At 43.3% G+C, this 26,107-nt stretch overlaps 1 protein-coding gene across 1 annotated transcript in view; it reads left to right on the top strand.

The window, feature by feature from the left end:
- The window catches only part of KAT2B (lysine acetyltransferase 2B), a 125,235-nt gene that overhangs the window by 74,209 nt on the left and 24,919 nt on the right, over positions 1–26,107 (top strand). The window contains exons 6-11 of the mRNA XM_066245525.1: positions 5,636–5,827; positions 11,614–11,720; positions 16,480–16,605; positions 19,404–19,540; positions 22,352–22,560; positions 23,959–24,085. Coding sequence (XP_066101622.1) covers positions 5,636–5,827; positions 11,614–11,720; positions 16,480–16,605; positions 19,404–19,540; positions 22,352–22,560; positions 23,959–24,085 — 898 coding nt within the window. The remainder of the gene's footprint in view (positions 1–5,635; positions 5,828–11,613; positions 11,721–16,479; positions 16,606–19,403; positions 19,541–22,351; positions 22,561–23,958; positions 24,086–26,107) is intronic.

Genomic DNA, 26,107 nt, shown 5'->3' with positions numbered 1-26,107 from the left:
ACTTTGATCTTCAGTTTCTTTCTCTGTCTGAGCTTCCATGAGGTGGTTTGTGTGTAGTGTCTGGCACTCAGAATGTGTGCTGGGAAGATCCTGGTCCTCAGTTTCCTCCCATACATGTTGTTGCCTAAAACTCAGTCACTGCCAACATGGGGTTCTTCAGCTAGCAATCGAATGAGAGTGCACGTGTTTAGAAACTAAGGTAACAAGGAGAAAGACAGCGGCCGGGTACTCGCTGTTCCGGCATCCTGAGTCAGTGGCTGAAGGCGGAGGCGTGGGGTCCGACAATGACGAAGAGGAACCCACTGAGAGACTGAAATGAATATGCCCCGATGAGTTCTGAAACCTGATGATTTCTGTGTGAAATGCAGACCCAGAGCCTCTGTTAATAAAAAATAAGGAAATGAAGGTAGACGCACCTCCCCCGCTTCCCCACCATGACGCCATGTTGATGAAGAAAGGGAAGTAGAAACAACCTGTGAAAATGATGAGAATAAGTGTTTCCAGGTAAAGCCTCACTGTCATGACTACTTGGGAGTTTAAAAAACCACCTACCCCTGTGACAAGGTGTCTCACTGATACTAATCTCCTAAAAATTGGGTAATATTACAGGCTGCAGGCACCACCAGGCTTTATCTTGATGTGTAAGTGAGCCTGAGGCCCTGCAATGCTGGGTTAGCATAGAATTTACAGCAATTATGGCATCAGAACAAAGGGGCTGGGAACTTCTGGAGCTCGCATCAGCATGAAAATGGGGTCAAATAGGATTTTCGGTGGAAAAGGCTGGACTCAGAAAGTGATTATGTTCATTACAGAGCCAACCCTTAAAGATTTACCTGATAAAAAATTAAACATGGCTTGAACAGTAGAACTGCTTAAATTACTTACACTCTCCGTTCTGAATAAGGGAAAGCTATATTATTATATATTGAAAATATTTGACATTAATGTTAAGATCTACTTAATATCAATAATATAGGTACCTATCAGATAGACATTAGATATAGTCCCCAGAAATCACTATAGTTTTAGAAAAATATCTGGACAAAATTGTTGGAATTCCCCGAATTTCATGACGGTGCACTAATATGATCCCATGAGGAAATAACCTGAAAATAAAGTGTCAGAGGAATATGATATATTCAGATACATCGGAGCAACAGAATCTGCTAAAGGAAAGTGGCAAATAATTTGTCTTTGATTCTGAGTTGTGCAGAACTTTTGAAAGTTAATGTCACTCCTGTAATGGGGAGATGATTCGTAAGAGTACAGGACAAATTAGATACAACTGAGTTGATTTTTTTTTTTTTCCTTTTCTGAAGCTGGAAACGGGGAGAGACAGTCAGACAGACTCCCGCATGCGCCCGACCGGGATCCACCCGGCATGCCCACTAGGGGCGACGCTCTGCCCACCAGGGGGCGATGCTCTGCCCTTCCGGGGCGTCGCTCTGCCGCGACCAGAGCCACTCTAGCGCCTGGGGCAGAGGCCAAGGAGCCATCCCCAGCGCCCGGGCCATCTTTGCTCCAATGGAGCCTTGGCTGCGGGAGGGGAAGAGAGAGACAGAGAGGAAGGAGGGGGGGGGTGGAGAAGCAAATGGGTGCTTCTCCTATGTGCCCTGGCTGGGAATTGAACCTGGGTCCCCCACACACCAGGCCGACGCTCTATCGCTGAGCCAACCGGCCAGGGCCAACTGAGTTGATTTTGGTGAAGCAGTTTTATGTCAGCATTGTCCTAGGAAGTCTAGCTAGCCACCATGCTTCTTGAGTATTTCATACTTAGGCATGTATTTATCAGGAGGCATGGAAAGACCAGTGGACTAGGGGAGGGGAGGCCTAGTTTCTGGTCTGAACTCTGATAGTAACTTAGCCTTTAGTTCAGGTGAACTAGGAGAGGCCACTTAAATCCTGAAGACCTTAGGACTTCAGTCCATCAAGTAAGTAGGATGGCATGGTCTTCTGCCCTCAAGCTCTCCAATTCTAGTCATGTTTAAAAGAAAGCAAAGTGGTTGCAAATCACCATGATGCTCTAAAAAAGTATGAGTTGTTTAAACAATCAGCAAATAGCATCTGCGTGCAATATCTATTAGGCATGTATAAGTGAATGAGCTAGCCAGTCACTTCTTAGAAGACCTGAATCCAGTCACTTAGGCAAAATCTTTCTCTACATTGAAGTGTTTGTAGGAATGTGTGTGCAGAGACAAGGCATTCAGATCCCCACTTTCTTCTTTCTATCATGACGGGCAAGGCCTGTGTCATTCATTCGAGCAGAAGTGAAACACCACACTTTAACTCCGCCTCTTAGTCATCTTCTACTGTGCACTTTACAGATGTATAGAAGAAGATGAACCTTGGAAGTAAAAACCAAAAACCAAGAAATGTAAACTGGGGTCTGTAAGAAAATTTTCAAGGAAATGAATGGAAACTTAACTATTTGAAAAATTTGTCTAGATAATAACAATCTATGCTGCCTTCCTCTGTTCTGGGAAGAGTAAATGACCTAAGAAGTACTTTTGGATAACATTTTATGATCTTATGGTAATACTTATGACCTACCATTGCTATAGCAGAAATAATTTATGTCTTAAGTAAATAAAGTCTCAGATGTCTGTGACCCCACCAGTGGAAATGCTCTTTAGAAATCAGCACTGCCCAATAGATATATAATGTGAACCACATATGTAATTTAAAATTTTCTACTTTAAAAAGTAAGAAGGCACAGAACATTTTCATAATGTTTTCTTTTATTCAATATATAAAAATACTGTTTCACTATATAACAATATGAAAAGTTATGCTCCATTTTATTTTTCTAAGTTTCTAAATCCAATGTGTATTTTATACTGACAACTCAATTTATTCACTACATTTTAAGTGGTTGAAGCTAAATGGAGACCTACCAAAACAATAAAGTGTTTAATGGAAAAATATTTCACATTGTGCCCATTTAAGAGTAAATTTAAAATTGGTTATAATTAAATAACATTGGAAATTAAACTCCTTAGTTTTACTAGCCACACTACGAGTGCTCAGTAGTTACATGTGGCCGGTGGCTTCTGTATCAACGCAGAGAAATCCTCATTATCATAGGCAGTTTTATTGGACAGTACTAGTCAGAATCTTTAAAATCTTAAATATTCCATTGCAGAAGAGTGTAAATATTTTATTTTATTTGTTTATTTATTTTTTTGACAGAGTCAGAGAGAGGGATGGATAGGGACAAACAGGAAGGGAGAGAGATGAGAAGCATCAATTCTTCGTTGCAGCTCCTTAGTTAATTGATTGCTTTCTCATATGTGCCTTGACCGGGGGGCTACAGCAGAGTGAGTGATCCCTTGTTCAAGCCAGCGACCTTGGGCTCAAGCCAGTGACTTTGGGCTTCAAACCAGTGACCTTTGGGCTCAAGCCAGTGATCGTGATGTCATGTCTATGATCCCAGCACTCAAGCGAATGAGCCCGCGCTCAAGCCAGCGACCTTGGGGTTTCGAACCTGGGTCCTCTGTGTCCCAGTCCAACGCTCTATCCATGTGCTACCACCTGGTCAGGCTGAACATATTTTAATATTGACTCTTTCAAATAGTCTTGTGATAGCCTAAGTCTCATGAAACTGAACTTCAGATTATTAAGGTTTATGACTGTTTAACTCTTATATTTGTTATTTCATACTTAGTTACTTGGGAACTGGCCTCCCTTCAGCTCCAGATAGTCTTTTAATTTAATTAAGGGGTCACAGACTAGCTAACGTCCAGCAAAGACTGGCCTTGAAGGTATGGAATCTCTATTTGAAGTGTCCTGTGAATTAACAAATGCGATTCCTAGCTTTTTCTGCTACCACCCAAGGTCACTTGTTCCCAACTTGACAAGGTACAATACAACACTTAAGATCCCCATTTTGATATTGTAATCATAAAATAACATTGGAATATAAATGATAAAGACAGGAAAGTTGAGTGAAGAATAGAAATGATAACAGTTTTAGGATTAATTTTGAATGTAGGCAGATGGACTAACACTAATTAAAACTTTCCCCCCCCAGAGATGAAAAACCACCACCACACATATATGGGGGGGAATATGAAGTAATACAGAGTAAAAAAAAAAAAAAAAAAAAAAGCCAATAAGCGAGTAAATGAATGATATTCCACTCTTTATGAAGGGGCTAAGACAGGGGTCTCCAAACTTTTTACACAGGGGGCCAGTTCACTGTCCCTCAGACCATTGGAGGGCCAGACTATAAAAAAAACCTATGAACAAATCCCTATGCATACTGCACATATCTTATTTTAAAGTAAAAAAACAAAACGGGAACAAATACAATATTTAAAATAAAGAACAAGTACATTTAAATCAACAAACTGACCAGTATTTCAATGGGAATTATGCTCCTCTCACTGACCGCCAATGAAAGAGGTGCCCTTTCCGGAAGTGCAGCGGGGCTGGATAAATGGCCTCAGGGGGCCGCATGCGGCCCACAGGACGGGCTGGGCCATAGTTTGGGGACCCCTGGGCTAAGAGTTCCTGGGGTGCTTCCTGTAGCTGCTCCGGCATATTTAGAGCCCTTCCCCCCACAGGGGGGGGGAGGGACACAGGGTGGCTAGGTTTTAATCTTTAGAAAGCAGCCCTGTCCTGAAAGAAGATGTTTAGATCTGCTACCAGGGAATACAGGTCTGTGCAGTGAAGCTTGTGACCCTTCCCTGGCCCGGTGCCGCCTTCTGTGACCCCCGCTGTGCACTCTGTTGCTGGGTCCTGGGAACGAGACTCTGCTGCTCTGGGAGACCAAAGAGAAAGAGGATTGATTGTGAATGGCTTCCCTGGGCTGAATGACTCTCCAGATGGCATGCCCTACATAGCCGGTGAACCCCACACTGTGGTCGGATCTCCAGAAAACCCCAAGTTTCCCTCTGGGCCCGAGCACTCCTCCAGCCTGGTGCAATGCTGGAGCGTAATTCTGACTTGGAGCCTGAGTCATTGAGAGGGACCGAAGCACCAGATGGTGGAAGCTCATTACTTCCTGCGTTTTGGCTGTTTTGAACAGTCTTGAAGATCGTTATCTTCCCACCAAAGCTTCAGGGGTGCGCCGAGTGCTGTGTAGGCATTTTAGAGAAGCCTTAACTTTTACTCAGAGGACTAGACAGTAGAGGTCTTTTTCTTTCACAAAAGCTCTCTCTTCAGTTTCTTTTCTTTAAACTATTATTTATGTGCCAGAAACTCTGATTGCATTATGCACTTTCCATACAGTATCTCATATAATGCTTGTAACAGCCCAGGGAAGTAGGTATTCTTGCTTTCCCCATTTTACAGGTATGAAAACGGAGACATAAGAGCATAAAGAGCATAATTAAGTTTCCCAAAGTCATGCAGCCAGTTAAGTGACAAAACGAATTTGATCCTGGGCCATCTGACTGCAGGACTCATGCATGATAATGATACTACAGAACGGAGCTCTTTTTGTAGCATTGGTTGTATTAGGGCGAGCCAATCTAATTCACAAGTTTCACAAGCTGGTCATGATACTGTTGCTTGTCACGCAGCCCCAGTTTCTTCGGCTGTGGCTAATGGTATGAGAGTCACCGTACTTTGGTATTTCATATCACCTGGGGGTTTATGGGATATTGATGGTGCTTGTCTTCTCTTGTCCCAGGTGGCTGTGTTATTGCAACGTGCCCCAGTTCTGTGACAGTCTACCTCGGTATGAAACCACCCAGGTGTTTGGGAGAACACTGCTTCGCTCAGTCTTCACTGTGATGAGACGACAACTCCTGGAACAAGCGAGACAGGAGAAAGACAAGCTGCCCCTTGAGAAAAGAACTCTAATCCTCACCCATTTCCCAAAGTAAGGGAGCGCTCCTGCAAGTCTTCGTTTCATCTGGGGGCTTGAAGTTGCTAAGTACAAGCCAGTGCCTGTGTCAACGACAAGATCTGGAGTGATAGGAAGAACATCTAGGGAGGAGGGACAAAGGGACCCTCTCCTCAGCCCCCTCTGCACGTCTTCTTGGGGAGCACAGAGCCCATCTATCATTAGCTTGAATTTGTGTTGACTGCAGTCTTAGCTCCTTTAGGCCCACCTCATCCCACCTGAGGGTCATGGTCTCTGAGCTCCATAGAACGGGGTGGTGCTTTGTTCTGTGCAGTCAGCTGCCAGGAAGCCAGAGGGGGTTGGGGTGGGGAGTGTGCAGAAGCAACTTCCATCTACTTAGAAGTGGTGCAAGAGAACTCAAGGGGTTGGTTTTTCTGTTCTAGATCTCCAACCGATTCTAAGACTGGTGAATCGCTCCTGCCCCAGCTGCAGTGGGACAGTCCCCACTCTCTGTGTAAACTAGACCTGAAGAGTGGAGCTGGACAGGAAGAGAGGGGTCCCCTTTCACACTGACTTGTGTACCTCTGTGCTCAATATCTTATAGAATATACATACTCTTGCCTGACCTGTGGTGGCGCAGTGGGATAAAGCATCGACCTGGAACTGCTGAGATCGACAGTTCGAAACCCTGGGCTTGCCTGGTCAAGGCACATATGGGAGTTGATGCTTCCAGCTCCTCCCCCCATTCTCTATCTCTGTCTCTCCTCTCTCTCTCTCTGTCTCTCCCTCTCCTCTCTAAAATGAATAAATTTAAAAAAAAATTTAAAAAAAGAAAAAAAAAAAGAATATACATACTCTTGTGCATCTTGCGTTTTGCCTCGGCCAGAGCGCCAACATAGAAATAATCATTTAAATCTTTTTCAAATGATGGCAGTCAAAGGGAATAGGAGGTTGCAGTGTTGCACCATTGGCCTTGGAAATGCTTTTTCCAATCTGAGAACCAAATATTTTAGTGAAGAGGCTGGCCGCTACTGAGAGGGGCTGATGTGCGATGGATGACTGGGCATGGAGCAATGACAGCAAGACACAAATGAGACAGTTCCTTTTGTGGGTGTCATTCTGCCTAGAGCAGCGCTTGGTTGGGGAGGTAACAGTTGTAATTTCAAAAGGCTTTCTAGGTATGATAGAGCCTTCCTTCTCTGCACCATTGAGAACTGCTGGTGTAGAGAATAGAGTTAAAGAAAGGAGGTATTATATTCTTTGACCAGAGATGGAGGAAGCCTTGTTTTGGTTGCAAAACTAGGTTTTTATTATTAAGTTACTTTTACTGAGTTACCTAGTTTGTGTCTTAGGGGAGATTTTCTTTTTCTTTTGGTGATAGAGACAGAGAGAGAGAAAGAGAGAGGAACAGATAGGGACAGATAGGAAGGGAGAGACATGAGAAACATCAGTTTTTTGTTGTGGCTCCTTAGTTGTTCATTGATTGCTTTCTCATATGTGCCTTGACCAAGGGGTTACAGCAGAGCGAATGACCCTGTGCTCAAGCCAGCAACCTTGGGCTCAAGCCAGCAACCTTGGGCTTCAAGCCAGCAACCTTTGGGCTCAAGCCAGTGACCATGGGGTCATATCTGTGATCCCACACTCAAGCCAGATGAGCCTGCGCTCAAGCTGGTGGTGACTTCGGGGCTTTGAACCTTGTTCCTCCTCATCCCAGTGCACGCTCTATTCACTGTGCTTGGGAAGATAATTTTAATTTTTAAAAATCAGTTAGGTCCCAAACAACAACAAAAAGGGTTTTTAGTTAGAAATTGACTAAAAATTCCTTGGTTGTCTAACACAAATCCTAAGCCTTAGGTGAAGGATGTTATCAGTAAATCTGATGAGACTTCCCTGAACGTCCAATACTTGCACTTAAGTCATGGCATCCTAATTGTCAGTATTTTCTTGAGAAAAGCAGCTGTTGAGACTGAGGCATGACATGAACAATTTGGCTTCCTCCCGGAGAGAAAATTCAGAAGCACTTAAACTGCAGTTTGAATGTTGGCCCTAAATGGGTTACGAACTCTGGGCATGCTCATCTATTTCAGAGACTGCCTTTTAACTAGTCTAAGCTCCTTTCCTTGGAGACTAAAGCAATTTTCTTACTAACGTCTCTGTTACATTTGCCGCATAAGCAGCACTTTATGTTTTCAGATTATAGTTGTCATTCAGTCTCTAAGCCAAGGGACAAAGAGGGCCCCCACCCCCACTGCTGGTGCTTAGAGAGAAATTTTAATTCCCTCACATAATAACAATTTTTTCCCTCATCCCAAATGCATTTCACTTCTTGCAGATATTTGCTAATTATAGGGTGTTTTGTTCCTTCAACCCATAGTTCTGGCATGCTTGTGCTGTTGAGCTAATCAATGCTGCTTTTTCTCCTCTTTTACTAATGGTAGGGTAAGACTACCGCCCACTTCTCCTCTTGAATCTCTTTTCATGGACGAGGACAACATTTGAGGCTGTTAGGGATTTATACCTACGGGTTTGGCAGCAGAATCACACACACGTTGAAGTCCGAGATGCTGGTTGAGGCTTGGGAACTGTCGCCACTCGAGAGCGGCAGCCCCGTTCTGCCACCCAGGGCGGCCACGGTGGTTCCCACAGGCATTTTCAGGGCCTTCATCCTTACCTACCTGCTCTTCCTTTCTCCCACTCTGCCTGCTTACAAGATTGTTGCTAAAAAGTTTGGTATCTATATCTCATTCTAAAAATGATAAATGTCCGTGTTGATAGAAATTTGGCTAAGAAGCATATCACCAGCTATAGCCCTACCTTTGGTGCTTTTAGTATTTCTATATATTCTCCAGGTAGTGTGTTCTTTTATTCTACAGGCCTTTTTGTATCCTGTATTTATTTATTTTTATTTCATATTTATTTATTTATTTATTTTCAGGGACAGTGAGAGAGTCAGAGAGAGGGATAGATAGGGACAGACAGACAGGAACGGAGAGAGATGAGAAGCATCAGTTTTTTGTTGCGACACCTTAGTTGCTCATTGATTGCTTTCTCATATGTGCCTTGACTGTGGGCCTTCAGCAGACCGAGTAACCCCTTGCTCGAGCCAGTGACCTTGGGTCCAAGCTGGGGAGCTTTTACCACAAGCCAAGCTGGTGACCTCGGGGTCTTGAACCTGGGTCCTCCACATCCCAGTCTGACGCTCTATCCACTGAGCCACCGCCTGGTCAGGCGTGTATTCTGTATTTATAAAACCAGCACTATCTTGTGTCATTATATGAGACTGTTCTTTATTATAATGAAATAACTACATATGTGTATACATATATAACACACATATTATTTTCCTAAATTACTAATGGCGTTTGTCTTTGGGGAGTCTGTGCCTGGCATTGTGAAGCATGTTCTGATTATATGATTACTGGCAGGGAAGGAGCCTGGAGGAGGAAAGGACATTTACCTCTGGGATGATGGGCAGTTGGGGAAATCTTGAGTGCTATGTAAGGGAAAGGCAGGTCTGCTTTGGGAAATGGGGAGATGAATCAAGGACCTCCTCTCATCTGCAAGATCGGAACGTGATCTTAGTAACAATTTTTGCTCCTTTTGCTGTCTATCTTTCTATGTTTGGTAAAAAACATACTAAAGTGGGTTTTTTTTTAACATAGACAGAGAGAGAGTCAGAGAGAGGGACAGATAGGGACAGACAGACAGGAACGGAGAGAGATGAGAAGCATAATCATCAGTTTTTCATTGTGACACCTTAGTTATTCATTGATTGCTTTCTCATATGTGCCTTGACCACGGGCCTTCAGCAGACCAAGTAACCCCATGCTCAAGCCAGCGACCTTGGGTCCAAGCTGGTGAGCTTTGCTCAAACCAGATGAGCTCACGCCCAAGCTGGCGACCTCGGGGTCTCGAACCTGGGTCCTCCGCATCCCAGTCTGACGCTCTATCCACTGTGCCATCGCCTGGTCAGGCCTAAAGTGTTTTAAAACTTCAATGGTGGCTTGCTTAGGAAGGAGAAGTGACTCAGGAGGTTTCAGTAAGCCATGAATTACACGATCAAGGGAGGGTAGGTATTCACTCAAATGACACCTTGTTTTTAAATCTTCAGTGAGTAACAAGTCAGAAGACCTACCCCCCCAGGACCTTTTCCCATCTGTTTTCACTTCCAAAACACCAACTTCTTGTTTCCCCGAAACTGTCCAAAATCTTGTAGGCATTGAGAAGTGAGAAAAATAGTAGTACTTTCAGGAATGTGATGATGATGATGATGATGATGGTACGTGGCCTTTGATTAGTTATCCAAAACCATGGTACTAGATACGTTTTACAATTCAAAAATTAAAATATTTTATAAAGGTAATTAATATAACACATGTGCCATATACCCAGGGATGGGGTTAATTCCCTTGACTTAAATTCATTTATAATTGTAAAGACAATAAATAGTCTTATGTATGTTAAGGTCAGATTTTGTTGCCAAATGTATTATGGGAAATCTTTTTTTGAGGGCTTTTGGATTTTATAATTTCAGAGAGGGGATAGAGATGGCTTATAATAATACATCAGTACAGTGTAAACTTCATGAGAGCAAGTGGTTGTTCTGTTCACCCTGTCTTTCCAGCACCTAACCCATTGCCTGGCACATGGCAGGCATGCAGTCAATCGATGTTTATCGAACGAATGAATGGATGAATGAATGAATGAATGAATGAATGAATGAAGCACTTATTCTAGGGGTCAGACACCATTTTCGGCACGTACATTAGCTTATCCCTCACGACCACCCTATGCAGGAATTACTATTGATATTTTTATTTTCTAAAAGAGGAAGCTGGGGAAGAGGAAAGTTAAGGACTTGTTTCAAGGTTATACGAATAATAAGTGGTGAGCTTCTTAAATAGATTCTGGAGCCCCGTATTCCATGTTCTTCCACTAGAATTTATGTTTGTTAAATAGTGGCTCACAGGAAGACATTCCAGTGCCAGAAGTTTAGATCTGTGCTGATATTTTAACCAGAGTTCTTCAATTTTGGTGTCCATGAATTGTCTAAAGTATTTACCAGAATTTACTCCGAGACCCATTCTCAGATTCGGACTCAGTAAGCCTAGGTGGGGGTTGTGTAGCTGTCTTTCAAACAAGGCCTCCAGGTAGTTTCTTTGGGCCCCCCAAAACTTGAGATCCATTTGGTTTATAACATGACAGGAAATATAACTTAGTAATTAATCACTGGTTCAATCAATCTTGGCCTTGAATTTACTAGTTGTGGGACCTTGTACTAGTTATTTGACCTCTCTCTGCCTTGAGTTTTTTTTCATGTGTAACGTTATGAAGATCAAGTGTGTTAAAATAAGAGGTATATGTGTGTGAGGTGAATCAAAATAAAGTAACGTAACTCATTGGGTTGATATGAGGATTCAAGAAGTTATTAGAACTGTCCATGCACAGAGCCAGCACTTGATAAATGTTAGCAACTTTTACTATGGTGATGACTGTGCTAATGACAGGCCGAAATCTTGCTGAGACTCACTGAGGTAGACGCAGTGGGATGCATTTCCACTGCTGTAATGCTCTGTGTAGTCTATGTTATGTCAATCTCTGCACAGTCAAAAGAACATAAATCTGTAGAAATATATTTCTGTGTTCGAATATAACCAGGGCTGCCCAACTGAATCATCATTTGAGTCATAAATTACTGGCCTGTCTCTGAGTTGAATTTGAGATGCTGACGTTGAGGTGATTGCCATAGATGATTAAAGCTTTTGTCCCTCTGGTAGTACATTTGTTTCTGATCTTACTGTTTTTTTCATTCCTGTATCTAGGTTTCTGTCCATGTTAGAAGAAGAAGTTTATAGTCAAAATTCTCCCATCTGGGATCAGGACTTTCTATCAGCTTCTTCTAGAACCAGCCAGCTAGGAATCCAAACAGGTAAATTTGTTTTTGCATCCATCAGAGAACAACCAGGAAGTGTTACTTGCAGCTCACTCAGCATTTATTTGTGTTTTTCATCAAGAAAAGGAAGACTGGAGCCGGCACATTTTGCACCTGCACCTCTATAATGAGGAGAGCAGGTGCGAATCAGTGAAAACAACTACTACTCTTCCTGTTGGGTTTGCTTAGCTTGCACACGACAGAGTTATAGGAGGTGTAAAATACCGGGCAGCTCAGCTCCCTAGTCCACCGCTGGCTCTTCTTAAAGACACGTGTAGTCTCTGTCAGTGGCCTGATGTGCCCGGGGATCAGGTTTCAGTCTGGGTTCTGAATCCATGATGTCTGTGCTGTGTGTCAAGTTACTGTCATGGGTAATGATAGGATGGTGAGTGGAAGACAGCAATGTTGAGTCTCAGGACATGAAGAACTTCCCAGTGGGGCCAGGACATTTTTGCCATTGCCTTGAGTCAGCCAGTGGCATCACCTGGTGTTTTGTGAGGATGGACGACATGCGAATTGTAGGAGTCACACTGGTTCTAGAGAGAGAATCTGAATTCCTGCCTTTGATACTAGGGGGATTTGGAGACTTTTGGCAGTCATTTACCTTCTTTTTTTTTTTTTTAAAGATTTTATTTATTTATTTTAGAGAAGAGGGAATAAAGAGAGAGAGAGAGAGAGAGAGAGAGAGAAGGGAGAGAGAAGGGGGGAGGAGCAGGAAGCATCAACTCCCATATGTGCCTTGACTGGGCAAGCCCAGGGTTTCGAACCAGCAACCTCAGTGTTCCAGATCGACGCTTTATCCACTGCGCCACCACAGGTCAGGCTTGGCAGTCATTTATATTTGGCCATGGGAAGAGACAGAATGCAGAAATTTGATGTTAGAGATCTTAGTAGCTCTAGCTCACTGTGTAATGTGAGGGCTTGTGAGTATCGCCTCCAGGAAAGATAATTTTATTCTTGCTATTTTTTTCCCCCAAAAGAACTTCACATTCAATAAAAGTCATCCTTTTTAGTATATGGTTCTGTGAATTTGGCCAAACACATGTAGTTGTGTAACCACCATTACCATCAGAATATAGAATAATTACATCACCCCAGAAAATTCTGTGGTACTCCTTTGTAGTCCATTTATCGCCCTACCTCCAACACTGGCTTACCACAAAATTTTCTTTCCTATAAGTCTTTTTATTTTATTTTTCTCCTTTTCCAGAAGATCATATGAATGAAATCGTGTAGTACATAGCTTTTTGAGTCTGGCTTCTGTTTTCGGCATAATGCATTTCAGAAGGTCCTTAAACATTTTTTTTTTTTCATTTAGAGCCCAAGTTTGGGTGTAAATATAATTAAATTTCTACAAAGCAGAATTCTTAATGAATGAGATATTTTGCTTTGGAGCAAACCCTTTTTGTTACAAAAAACATCTTTTTTTAAAAAAAAACTTTAGGTTGTAGAGTATAATTTTGTGTTTCTCTGGCCCCAAACCTGTAGTGCTTTAGGGTCTGTCTGTGCATATACATGCTCCGTCCAGAGCTGAGGTGACTGGCCGTGTTCTCTGAGGTGACTGGTGTATCTCTTGTAGTCCTGTGTCCCTGTGCTGCTGACTGTATCTTTGTCTTTATCTCTGCTCGCTTGCAAATGGCATCTGTCCCACAAACTCTTTCCTAATTCTCGCTGTGCTTTCTTGCCAGGACCTGGTCTTCTTTCTCCCCCACTTCACAGAACCTGCGTCTATCCTGTCCTTGGTTCTCAAACTAGGTTGCACAGTGGCATCACGCACTGCTATTTAAAACGACACTGGGCCGATTGGCTCAGCGGTAGAGCGTCGGCCTGGTGTGCAGAAGTCCCGGGTTCAATTCCCGGCCAGGGCACATAGGAGAAGTGCCCATCTGCTTCTCCACCCCTCCCCCTCTCCTTCCTCTCTGTCTCTCTCTTCCCCTCCGGCAGCCAAGGCTCCATTGGAGCAAAGATGGCCCGGGCGCTGGGGATGGCTCTGTGGCCTCTGCCTCAGGTGCTAGAGTGGCTCTGGTCGCAGCATAGCGATGCCCCGGATGGGCAGAGCATCGCCCCCTGGTGGGCAGAGCGTCGCCCCTGGTGGGCATGCCTGGTGGATCCCGGTCGGGCGCATGCGGAAGTCTGTCTGACTGTCTCTCCCCGTTTCCAGCTTCAGAAAAATACAAAAAAAACCCCCAAAAACCCGACACTGATTTCTGAGTCCCTTCCTAAGAGTGTGCGATGGAATTTGCCTACGGTGTAGCCTGGACAGTAATAATAACTGCTATTTCCATTTAGTGCTTGCCTGTGAAGTTTGCATCATGTCTTTCAGCCTTGGCACAGATTCTGGGAAGGTGCTATCAGATCTCGTTAAGTAATAGAACTGGGTTTTACACCCGGGTCTGTCTAGTTCCTGAGCACGATACTACATTACGAGCCAGAGCTCTAACCACTACGTCCCACTACTTTCCTGTGTGTTGCAAACGTGTGGGCAGGTGCTTGTGGAAGGAACGAATGAAGAACAGTTTTCTCCTTTAGGCAGGGAGACACCAAAGCTGTTCAGCAGGGTCAACTTAGTTCTTTTCTGGGAGGGGGGGTGTCTTCTGGAGAGACACTTCCTGCTCAGATGTCCCCTGACCCTTGCCTGCTCAAAATACTTCCCAGCCTGTCCTACTTCCAGCAACGTGTCTGTCATAGGACAAGATGGAGAAGACAGAGGCTATCTCTGTCCCTCTGGGAATTTCATGTTTATTTCTGTGGCTCGGGCTATAACCCAGCTAAGCCTCACTGTACTCCTCAGCATTACCTGGAGCCGTCAGAAACAGTCTGTCTTCTCCTGTTCCACTTTAATTGCAGTGTGTTCTCTTTGGGGAAAGAAGAGTGTAATCATCAACTTAATTGGCACGTCTGCACATCCCTGCAACTGTAATAAATGACACTCATAATGGTGGCTCTGAAGTTTTGCAAGATACTCAGATGTCTTCAGAATCACCAGAGCTTCCTCTTTGTGTAGAATCACTTCAGAGCACTTTTTTTTTTAATGGAATTTCATTGGGGTGACACTGGTTGACATAATTATACGGGTTTCAGGTGCCCAATTCTACAACATCGTATTGTGTGTTCACCCTCCTCCCCAACGTCAGGTCTTTGTCCATCACCGTTGATCCCCTCCGCCCCATACCACCCTCCCCCCGACCCCGGCAGTCTCCACACTGTGTACTCTGAGATTCAGGAGGCCTGTATGCTGGAAGGAGAGCCGTGCAGCCTGGCGTTCGGGCGCGGTCTGAGTCTTTCCATACAGACTGCTCTGCGGTTAGGAGTGCCATGCGTGGCTGTGTCTCTGTTGTTTGGGTTACTCGGACCATCGCTTCCTTGGCTGCTGCGGACATGCTCTGCACACTGAGCTGAGGCTGCGTGGAAACTTAGGTGCACGTCCTCTCTGGATGTCTGCCCGCACTGCCATACTGCCCTGTAGGTGGTCAGTGTCACTGAAAAGACCTGCCTCCCTCATCAGCTCTCGCCTCCTCGGCTACAGATCAGAACCACACTAGCCAAGCAACATCCCGTTTCTTTCGGTAGCTTAAAAAAAAAAGGGGGTTTGTTTGGAAATGCTCTCAAACTTACAGAAGAGTTACAAGAATCGAACCAAGAAATTTAGTATACTGTGTATTCTTCACCCAGATTCACCGATCGTTAACATTTTGCCGTACTTGCTTTGTCATCTCTCCTCTCTGTTTATTTTTTGAAAAAATTTTATATATTGCATTTTAGAACGAGGGAGAAAAACATTGATCTGTTATTCCCCTTATTTTTGCATTCATTGGTTGATTCTTGTATGTGCCCTGATCAAGGATCTAACCCTCAACGTTGATGTGTCGGGACGACACTGACCAGCTGTGCTACATGGCCAGAGCCTCTCTCTCTCTCTCTCTCTCTCTCTCTCTTTCTGTCTCCCTCTCTCTCTCTCTCTCTCTCTCTCCCCCCCCCTCTCTATATATACTTTTAAACTATTTGAAGGTTACAAAGATTATACCCTTCTACTGACTTCAGTAGGTATCTCCCAAGAACAAGGCCATTCTCTCATTGAACAGTATAGTTATCAAAGTAAGGAATTTTAACCTTGGTGCAAGGTTAAACCTTATTGTGTAATTTATAGGTTATTTTCCATTTTTGCCTCTTATCTCAATCATGTGGTTTATAGCAATTTTTGCATCTCATCAGGAGGCACGTAATGATGGCCTCTCTTGTTATTGTTGGTATTAAACTTGATCACTTGGTTAAGGTGGTATTTCCAAGGTTCCTCCACTGCAGTGTCACCATTTTAACTTTTGTAGTAAAAAAATCCTTTGTGGGGGGAGATACTTGAAACTCTCCTCTGTGCATCAGGATTATACTCACAAGGCTTAGCCTCACAGATGATTCTCCCAAATCAAGTGTTATATGCTGGCTGCCAAATTAATTTTTTTAACTTCTATCTTCTTTATTTATTTGTTGGCATTCGTCTGTAGGGAAGAGCTTTACTTTTCTCCACTTATTTATCTGTTCACTTGTGATTTAATCAACATGGACTGATAATCTTTTCAGTGGGTTAAATAATCCATTACTGTCTTTATTTTTATTCTCACACTGATCCTATTTCTTTTCTTTTAAAGATGACTTCTTTTTAGAGGTATGGGGCAGGAATGGGATAATTTCATATGCACTTCGTTCCTCATTGCCTAAGAAAAGTATCATCTAACACCTTCTTTTTCTTTCCTGGGGGCAGTCATCAGTCCACCTCCTGTGGCTGGGACGATTTCATACACTTCAAATTCATCTTCCCTTGAACAACCAAATGGAGGGAGCACCAGTCCTTCTGGCAAAGGCTCTTCTGGGCTTGAGGCAAACCCAGGTAAGCACTTTGAGGGATTACTAGAGGGCTGTGATCTGCCCTAGAAATTCTGTTGTAATCTGAGAAGTGCCAGAGACAGGCTTAAACCAACTACAGATTGTTCATGTCCAGGATTTTAAGGTCTAGAAATGACTTTCAGCTATGTTGGGTAGTTATTCTTGTGTAACAGACCAACCCAAAATGCAGAGCCTTAAAACAGAACCGTAATCATCTATTTTCATAGGTCATTGCTTGGTCAGTGGCTGATCTCAGCTCCCTCATGAAGTCTCGAGTGGGCTTGCTCATAAGTTCTGCTTGTCGACTGGGGCTCTGTTCTGGGTTTGACAGAAACACTGAAGGTGGAGCATCTCTGCTCCACATAGTTCTCCTCTGCCTCCTGGGATCATTGGGCTTTTCCTTTGGCGGGGGGAGGGCAGAATATGTCTTTATGATACCAGAGAAGCACCAGAGAGGAGGTAGAAATAGTTTTCTTGATGCCTAGGCTTAGAACTGTTAATGTCGTCATTCCTGCCTCATTTTATCATCTAAAGCAAATCACATGGCCCAACTCAGAGTCAAGGGATGGAGAATGTACTCTACATACATACATCGTCCCTCTACAAAGTCACATGGGAGTGTGGATACCAGGAGGGTAAAGAATTTGGCCATTACTGTACTCTGCCACATGGGCGAAAACATCTCTTCATTGTAAAGTTTTGATTTCCCAGTTATGTAATGTTTTGAAGGTTGCATTTCTTTTTTTGTAAAAGTTTACTAATTTTTAAAGAATGAGGAAGGGAGAGAGAGACACACACACAGAGAGACATTGACTTGTTCTTCCACTCATTTATGCCGTCATTGGTTGATTCTTGAATTTTCCCTGACTGGGACTCAAACCTGCAACCTTGGCATGTCGGGACGACACTCTGACCGACTGAACTACCTGGCCAGCGCCTGAAGGTTGTGTTTCTGTCTACCAGCTTGACATCAAACCCATCCTCGGATATGACCGAGTTTGACGTTAAAGAAGTATCACCAAGAAAAAGGGAGAAGAGCCTGACCAGGCGGTGGCGCAGTAAATAGAGCGTCAGACTGGGATGCGGAAGGATCCAGGTTCGAGACCCCAAGGTCGCCAGCTTGAGCGCGGGCTCATCTGGTTTGAGCAAAAAGCTCACTGGCTTGGACCCAAGGTCGCTGGGCTCCAGCAAGGGGCTACTCAGTCTGCTGAAGGCCCACGGTCAAGGCACATGTGAGAAAGCAATCAATGAACAACTAAGAAGTCGCAATGCGCAACGAGAAACTAATGATTGATGCTTCTCATCTCTCTTCGTTCCTGTCTGTCCCTGTCTATCTCTGCCTCTGTTAAAAAACAAACAAACAAACAAAAAAAACAACAACAAGAAAAAGGGAGAAGAGAGGATTCTAGATGAAGTACTAAATACTTAGATTGTGTGCCACCATTCTCTCTCTCACGTCCCAGGGAGACATCACTAGTCCAGAAACCCTGCCGATGAGCTTGGATGCAGCCTCAGAGTCTTTATCATAACACTATTAGCAGTCTGTCCAGTGTGGGGCTTATCAGTTGTACACCTCAGCTCTAGAGCATTACTCTCAGGGACTCTCGGAATTTGAAGGCTTGTTGGTCACCTCCAATAACAACAACTAAGAGAGCTGTGAAAACAAGAACTCAGGTCTTGTTCAAATTCACTTTGTAATTAACACCTAATATTTCTGGAAGCATCTCGTATGGATAAGACACTTCACATTGGCCTTCTTCTTAACTAAAGATAGTGAGATTCTATATGGAAACATGCTCAGTGGAGTTCATTCCTGAAGGAGCAATTCAATTAGGACCTTTACATTTTTAGACGATTTTAATTGTAAGAATAAATCTGTGTTACAAAAGAAAGAAATAAAGGAAAACCAAACATGATAGTAGAAGAACACAAAAAGCCTCCATGCAGTTGAATGAGGAAGATGGGAGAAAGTTCTCCGGTCTTTGCCTGGTCTTTCCCAGCACGTGACCTTCTCGAGAATGGCCCTGCTCACTTTGTGAGGCATCATTTAAAAGCATTGTGAGTAATAAAGAATGAAAAATTTACCACAAAAATAAAACATCTCACTCGTGTATCTCATATATTGACATATATAATATATATAATATACATACACAGACATATAAAAATATATATACATATGTATATGGAAGCGCAAATTAACAAAACCATAAGGAGAAATAAATCAACCCACAGTTGAAAGTGAAGAAACATCTCTTGAGTAATTCGTAGGTCAAGCAGACAAAGCTATCAGTAATGATCTAGAAATCTTGAAATCATGATCAACAAGCTCAATCTAATGAGATCATCACTCCTAAAAATTGGAAGATACACGTTTATTCCAAGAAGACACTCCACGTTTATCAATAATTGGTCATGTTTGGTCCCTAAAGCAAATTTCAAAAAATTTTGACATTTTAGTATTACATGGATGATGTTCTCTGATCACAAAATTGGGACTAAATTACAGATTAATAATGAGTGATAACTAGAATAACTCCTTGCATTCACTAATGAAGAAATGCATACTTTCATGCTTTAATGACATATATCAAGTTAAAATTATTGTAGAAAATATTTAGAATGGATCTGTGGTTGGCAGTTATTGTGACCTCCCTGCTTTTCCACCTTCCGCTGCCACCTCTTCCCTAGAGAAATGGCTTTCATACCCATTCGTATCATTAGAAAATTGGTTGGAGTGGTCAACATGTTATCTGCTTTGTGTTTAACCCATTGTTTGCCTTTTTATTTTGATCATCACAGGAGAAAAGAGGAAAATGAATGACTCTCATGTTTTGGAGGAGGCCAAGAAACCCCGAGTTATGGGGGATATTCCAATGGAATTAATCAACGAGGTCATGTCTACCATCACGGACCCTGCAGTGATGGTTGGGCCAGAGGTCAGCAGGGCAAACCTGGGCCGCCAGCCGGTAGAGCCGTTAGCTCCCTAGCCATTCTAGCTGTCTGGAATTGGGATGGTATTCCTGAGAGTTGGCGTGCTTTGCTACCCTGGTTTGCATTTAACCTGGTGGTCAGGGTAGGGAGGATAGGAAAAGTTGGTTAGAGAGGTGATTTCCCTTGATGAATAGCTCATCACAGGGAAACTTACTAATCATCTCACATAGTTGAAGCCATTTCTCCTCCCTCAACTATTTATCTTGAAAAATTTAAGCCATCATTATTGTTGCAAAAATCCCATGATAAATTCTTCAGATTCACCAATTATTTACATTATGCTACATTTGCTTTGTCTCTCTTTCTCTTCCTCTCTCCTGTGGACCTTTTGGAATCATTTCAAAATCAAATACAGATGTCATAACACTTAACCCCTAAGTCAGGGGTCGGGAACCTTTTTGGCTGAGAGAGCCATGAACACCACATATTTTAAAATGTATTTCCATGAGAGCCATACAACCACCCGTGTACCTTACGCATTACCCAATTAAAATTTGGCATTGTCCCGGAGGACAGCTGTGATTGGCTCCAGCCACCCGCAACCATGAACATGAGCAGTAGGAAATGTAATACATGAGAATGTTTTATATTTTTAACATTTTTTTTATTAAAGATTTGTCTGCGAGCCAGATGCAGCCATCAAAAGAGCCACATCTGGCTCACGAGGCATAGGTTCCCGACCCCTGCCCTAAGTACTTTTGCCTGTATCTTGTAAGATTAAGACTATTCTTTTACATTACTGAATGTAGTTATCACTATCAGAAAATTTAGTTATGTTAGAGTATTGTCTAATACAGTGGTCTCTAACCCCTGGGCCGCGGACTGGTACTGGTCCGTGGGCCATTTGGTACCGGTCCACAGAGAAGGAATAAATAACTTATATTATTTCCATTTTATTTATATTTAAGTCTGAATGATTAAAAAAAAAAAATGACCAGGTTCCCTCTGTTACATGCGTCTAAGACTCATTCTTGACACTTATCTTGGTCACATGATACATTTATCCATCCCACCCTAAAGGCCAGTCCGTGAAAATATTTTCTGACATTAAACTGGTCCGTGGCCCAAAAATGGTTGGAGACCACTGGTCTAATATATGGATGACATACTACAGCCTGTAGGCCAAATCCAGCCCACTGTCCAGGATTGTCAATAAAGTTTTATTGAAACATATTGTCTGTGATCTGCCTTGCACTACAAGAGCAGATCTGAATAATTGCCACAGGGGATGTGTGGCTTGCAAAGCCTAAAATGTTATCTGGCCCTTTACAGAAAAGTTTGCTGACCCTTGGACTAATGTACGGCCCATATCCGAATTCCCCATATATCTTAGATTTTGTCCTTGATAAGATTTGTTGCATTTAATTCATATCTCTTCAGCCTCCTTTGATTTAGAACAGTTCCAACCCTCTTTTGGTCTTTATGGCAGTGCCATCGTTGAAGTGTCCTGGTCATTAGTTTTGCATAATGTCCCTTCATTTGGATTTGTCTCCTCACTCAAGGTTAGATTTAATAAAGTGTTTTGGGTAGAAGTACTGCAGTTGTCTCATGCGTTCCATCCCGAGGCAGGGCACCTTAAGACATTTGTGACAGCTTTCAGGAAATCAAGAAGGGTCTTGGAGATTATTTTGCAAAATATCCTTTTAAACATCTTTTTTAGCGTGGCTCTGTTAGATTAAAGTATCTACTTTTTATTTGTCCTGTTCTTTAGATATTTATTTTATGGCACTAAGATAATTCAGAGAACTAGAATGTTGTCAGAGAATCATTATGAAATTGTCTTTTCCATTCCCTTCTAGATAACCAAACCTGGGGACAAAGACTGTAGTACCTCTATATACTTGTCTTTCAGGGGTTTAGTAACTTCCCAGGTTAGGTTAGCTCAGGTTTCCCAGCTGTAAACTGGAGATGCAGTCACGCCTCTTAGAATTTGTTGGGTGGAGGTTGTAGCGTACTGGAGTTGGCTCATACTGGCACACAAAGACAATTGTTGACGCTTTCAGGAATGCTGGTTGTTAAATATGTTGGTAGCTTGAAGTTGACTACAGTGGTACCTGGTCACCTGTAGACCAATGAAATGAACAAGTTCTCCCCAGCAGGGCTTTTCTTCCCTGGGGAGCTGTTTGTCACCTGCCTTCCCCTGGGTGGATTAAGTAAGATGGGGTCCATTAAGTGCTGGGACAGGTGGTGCTGCCTGCAGTGTTTGAGAATGGGTAAACAGATGCTCCTCTGGAAAGAAAACTGTCCCCTAAGGAGAGGTATTAAAAATATAAACATGACTGCCACCACTGGTCTGTAAGGAGCATTTGGGATCTGTCATATCAAGGGTCCTATAAAGCTCAGCCAGAGGGGATCCCTCTAAAGCAGGGGTTGGCAACTGATAGCCCACAGGCTAAATCCAGTCTGCCTCCTTTTAAATAAAGTTTTATTGGCACATTGTTACACCTGTTTGTATATGTATTATCTATGACTGCTTTCACACTATTAGCAGGGTTGACGGGTTGCCACAGAGACCTGGTCCCTGACAGAAAAGTTTGGTGACTCCAATTCTATACCAAATATCCACGTACATGTGTTACACTCTGATCTTTCAAAAAGCTTTACCTGTCCTTTCTATTTTGTTTCATAATATGTGTTGTTTGGGACCGTGGAAGTTAATAGCTTGTTAGGACATAGAAGAGCCCCGTTGACACATCCTGTCCCCACTGCCTTAAGAGAAGAGCTCTGTGTGATTTTTCCTGTGTCCTGCATCCCAGAACAATTTTCTGTCGGCTCACTCGGCCAGGGACGAGGCGGCAAGGCTGGAGGAGCGCAGGGGCGTGATCGAGTTTCATGTGGTCGGCAATTCCCTGAACCAGAAACCGAACAAGAAGATCCTGATGTGGCTGGTCGGTCTCCAGAATGTGTTTTCCCATCAGCTGCCCCGAATGCCCAAAGAGTACATCACACGGCTGGTCTTTGACCCGTAAGTGGTGCCTTGCTCCTTCTCCTTGAATCTCCTTTTTAAATAAAAGAGGAATGACTCAGAGTGAAAGTCAGCCATAGTCACCTACCGCATCTTGTCACCTCTTGTCACACCGAGTACAGAGCTACATTAAGATAATTGCCATGTCTAAAGCATTAAGATTAATTTTTCAACAATGCAATACATTTTCTTGTTAATGATAATGAGGCTGTGTGTTTTAAGTTAATGGGGACTCTCCTGTGCTTCATTTATTATAATAATGAAAGTATGTAAACACCAGGATGACACCCCACTTTTTTTTTAATAGAGAGGTTTTTATTTATTTATTTATTACAGAGAGTGAGTCAGAGAGAGGGATAGACAGGGACAGACAGGAACGGAGAGAGATGAGAAGCATCAATCATTAGTTTTTCATTGCGTGTTGCAACACCTTAGTTGTTCATTGATTGCTTTCTCATATGTGCCTTGACTGCGGGCCTTCAGCAGACCGAGTAACCCCTTGCTGGAGCCAGCGACCTTGGATTCAAGCTGGTGGGCTTTTTGCTCAAACCAGATGAGCCTGCACTCAAGCTGGCAACCCCAGGGTCTCGAACCTGGGTCCTCTGCATCCCAGTCCGACGCTCTATCCACTGCACCATTGCCTGGTCAGGCGACATTCCACTTTTTTTATACTCAAAACATTGTTGATTTTGGTGTCTTTTATGGTTGCCTGGGTCTGTAAGCACTGGGAAAATTATTAGGGTGTCAGACAAGTTAACTTTGAAAACCCGTTGCATTAACGCCCCCAATCCAAAAAAACCCCCCAAAAACTAAACTTCTCTAATTGAGTGTATTTTAACATATATAGCCCAACAGCCTGTGTGGACTGTGATTCGTGCATATGACAATTCAGAGTGGCATTTTCGACAAAGAGGGGCTCTGACAGGATTCTATCAGGCAGGTGTTGGCAGATGGTACATGTGGGTCTTGCATTGTTTTCTATAATGTTTCTGTAATATTTCCGAGTAAGACATGTCTTCAGAAACAATGCCACTTTTGTCTATGACTCTGTGTGTCCATGACCCCCACCACGGGTCCCTTGGAATGGCATTGGGTGTACCCCTGTTCCACACTCTGGAACATGTACTCTGCTGTTTATTTGTAAACCTCAAACCGTGCTTTAGTGGCTGACATTTTGTTCTGGTGGAATCTCCCATGCAGACGTCAGAGGCAAGCTTGCTCTAAAAAGTCCACAGTAGAGAATGATCTGGTGAGATAGTGGCTAGATAAGGGAGGTTTCCATAGAAACTGAAGAAAAACAGTGCCCCTCCCCTTCCTGATTGGTTAATAAGGAGCACCCCCCCAAAAAAATACATAACCAAGATAGGTAAAACTTTGATATAATCTTATTTTTTTCAGGAAACACAAAACCCTTGCTTTAATTAAAGATGGCCGTGTTATTGGTGGTATCTGTTTCCGTATGTTTCCATCGCAAGGATTCACAGAAATTGTTTTCTGTGCTGTCACCTCAAATGAACAAGTCAAGGTAAGCATAACCCAAGGTCTTAGAAGAAAAGCACAATGTGGTATTTTTCACTAAAGCTGCGAAGCTGGGGAAAGCCATGTCCAGAGAAGGTTCAAGATGGAGCTCAGGACTCTGAGAAGTCCTCTCACTGTGAGAGAGAGAGAGAGAGTGTGTGTGTGTGTGTGTGTGTGTGGAGAATAAAATGTTCCACATAACAACAGGTGTGGTTTTACCAAGGCCTTGTTGGACCTGGGGACAAGGTACAGGGACATTGCACAGCCCCAGATGCAACTCAAGTATCATCTATGGCAAGTGAGGGAGGTTTGAAAATAAATCACAGTGTTCATTGTTAATTTACACATGCAGATGTATACACACGCAACACACACACACAACTTGACAGTGAACCGCCGGAAAGGATGTGGTGTGATGTGGATTAGGAAGATGTTCAGGTGGCTTATACTTCAGGAAGATTTTTGATGACTGTGCCCCTCTCGGGGGGACAAAGGGACTAAAAAAATTGTATAAGGGAAGCTGTGAGAAGTTTGAAATTTATGACTACGTTCCGAGTGTTCATGCTGGGTTTGGAATGTAGTGTTTTTCAGGGGGTGGTGTGAGTGTGACTAATTTACCTTCCCATTTGCTATCGGCATAGGCCGCGTTTCCCCCAGGAACTACGGCTGTTTTATTGATCTCGTGGTTGGTGTCACAGTGGGACTGGAATAGACTAGACTCAGTTGGCAGAAAAAGCTCTGATCCAGATTAGGTTGTGTTCAGCTCTGCTGCCCTTAGGATAATGGAAGCAGGGAACATGTCTTTAGAATATTATTCACTTGGTAGTTGGGGAGTCCTAAAGAATATTGCAAAAGTATGGTGGGCAGTGAGAAGACAGGTAGCTCAGGATTAGATGGCTGTCGAGAAAGGTCGTGGGTAGGTGTGCGGCAGTGTTGTCCCATGAAATACACTATGCTGTGCCCATGTGAGCCATATATGTGATTTTACATATTCTAGTGGCCACATTAAAAATAAAGCAAAATTTGTTTTTTTAAAAAATACATTTTATTTTACCCAGTATATCCAAAGTACGTATTTTCGTTGCAAAGGTACTCAGTGTTACGAAGGATTTTTTTTGGTGTGTGACAGAGACAGAGAGACAGAGAGAGGGACAGATAAGGACAGACAGACTGGAAGGGAGAGAGATGAGAAGCATCAGTTCTTTGTTGCTGCACCTTAGTTGTTCATTGATTGCTTTCTCATATGTGCCTTGACGGGGGGGGGGGGGAAGGGCAGCGGGGGGGGGGGGCTGCAGCAGAGCTAAAGCCAGGACTTTGGGCTCAAGCTGGTGAGTCATGCTTAAATCAGATGAGCCCGCGCTCAAGCCGGCTACCTCGGGGGTTTCAAACCTGCGTCTTCCGCGCCGCAGTCCGATACTCTATTCACCGCGCCACCGCCTGGTCATGCATGAAGGATTGTTAATGAGATGTTCTATATTCTTTGTTTTGTACTCAGTCTCTGAAATCAAGTGTGCATTTCACACTTGCAGCCTGTCTCGACTTGGACTAGCCACATTTCAGATGCCTCGTGGGGCATCTGCGCACACGGGGCCAGTGGCTCCTGTGCTGGGCAGTGCAGGTCTAAGGACACTGCTGCCTCATGTAGCTACAAGGGAGCAAGGCCATTTATAGAAACCAGAAATAAGTCACTGGAAGGAGTCATTCTGTGCTTGAGAGCTACAGCTAGTGCTGTGGGTGCTTTTGCTTTCATTAACAGCTTTGCTCTGGTCATGGTGCCAATTATAGTCACCGAGACTGTTTATTCTCACAAAGCACAAGTGGGCCTTTTTGCTTTGGACTCATAGCACTAAGCATCAAAGGGCAGATTCATTAGTCTTATATTTGTTGTGCTGACCGGAAAAGGAGAGGGCCCAACCGATGTCTGGTTCTTTTTTAAGGAATTCTGATGGTACGTCTTTAGATAATTGTTGTGTTTATCACTTTTTTAAGAAAAAATTATTTTCCTCTAGCCAAAGTGAGAAGCAATTCC

The sequence above is a fragment of the Saccopteryx bilineata genome, chromosome 10 (genome assembly GCF_036850765.1).
Source record: "Saccopteryx bilineata isolate mSacBil1 chromosome 10, mSacBil1_pri_phased_curated, whole genome shotgun sequence".
In the NCBI taxonomy this organism is placed as follows: domain Eukaryota; kingdom Metazoa; phylum Chordata; class Mammalia; order Chiroptera; family Emballonuridae; genus Saccopteryx; species Saccopteryx bilineata.
Note: the sequence above shows the minus strand (reverse complement) of the source record. Positions and strands in the feature narration are given on the sequence as shown.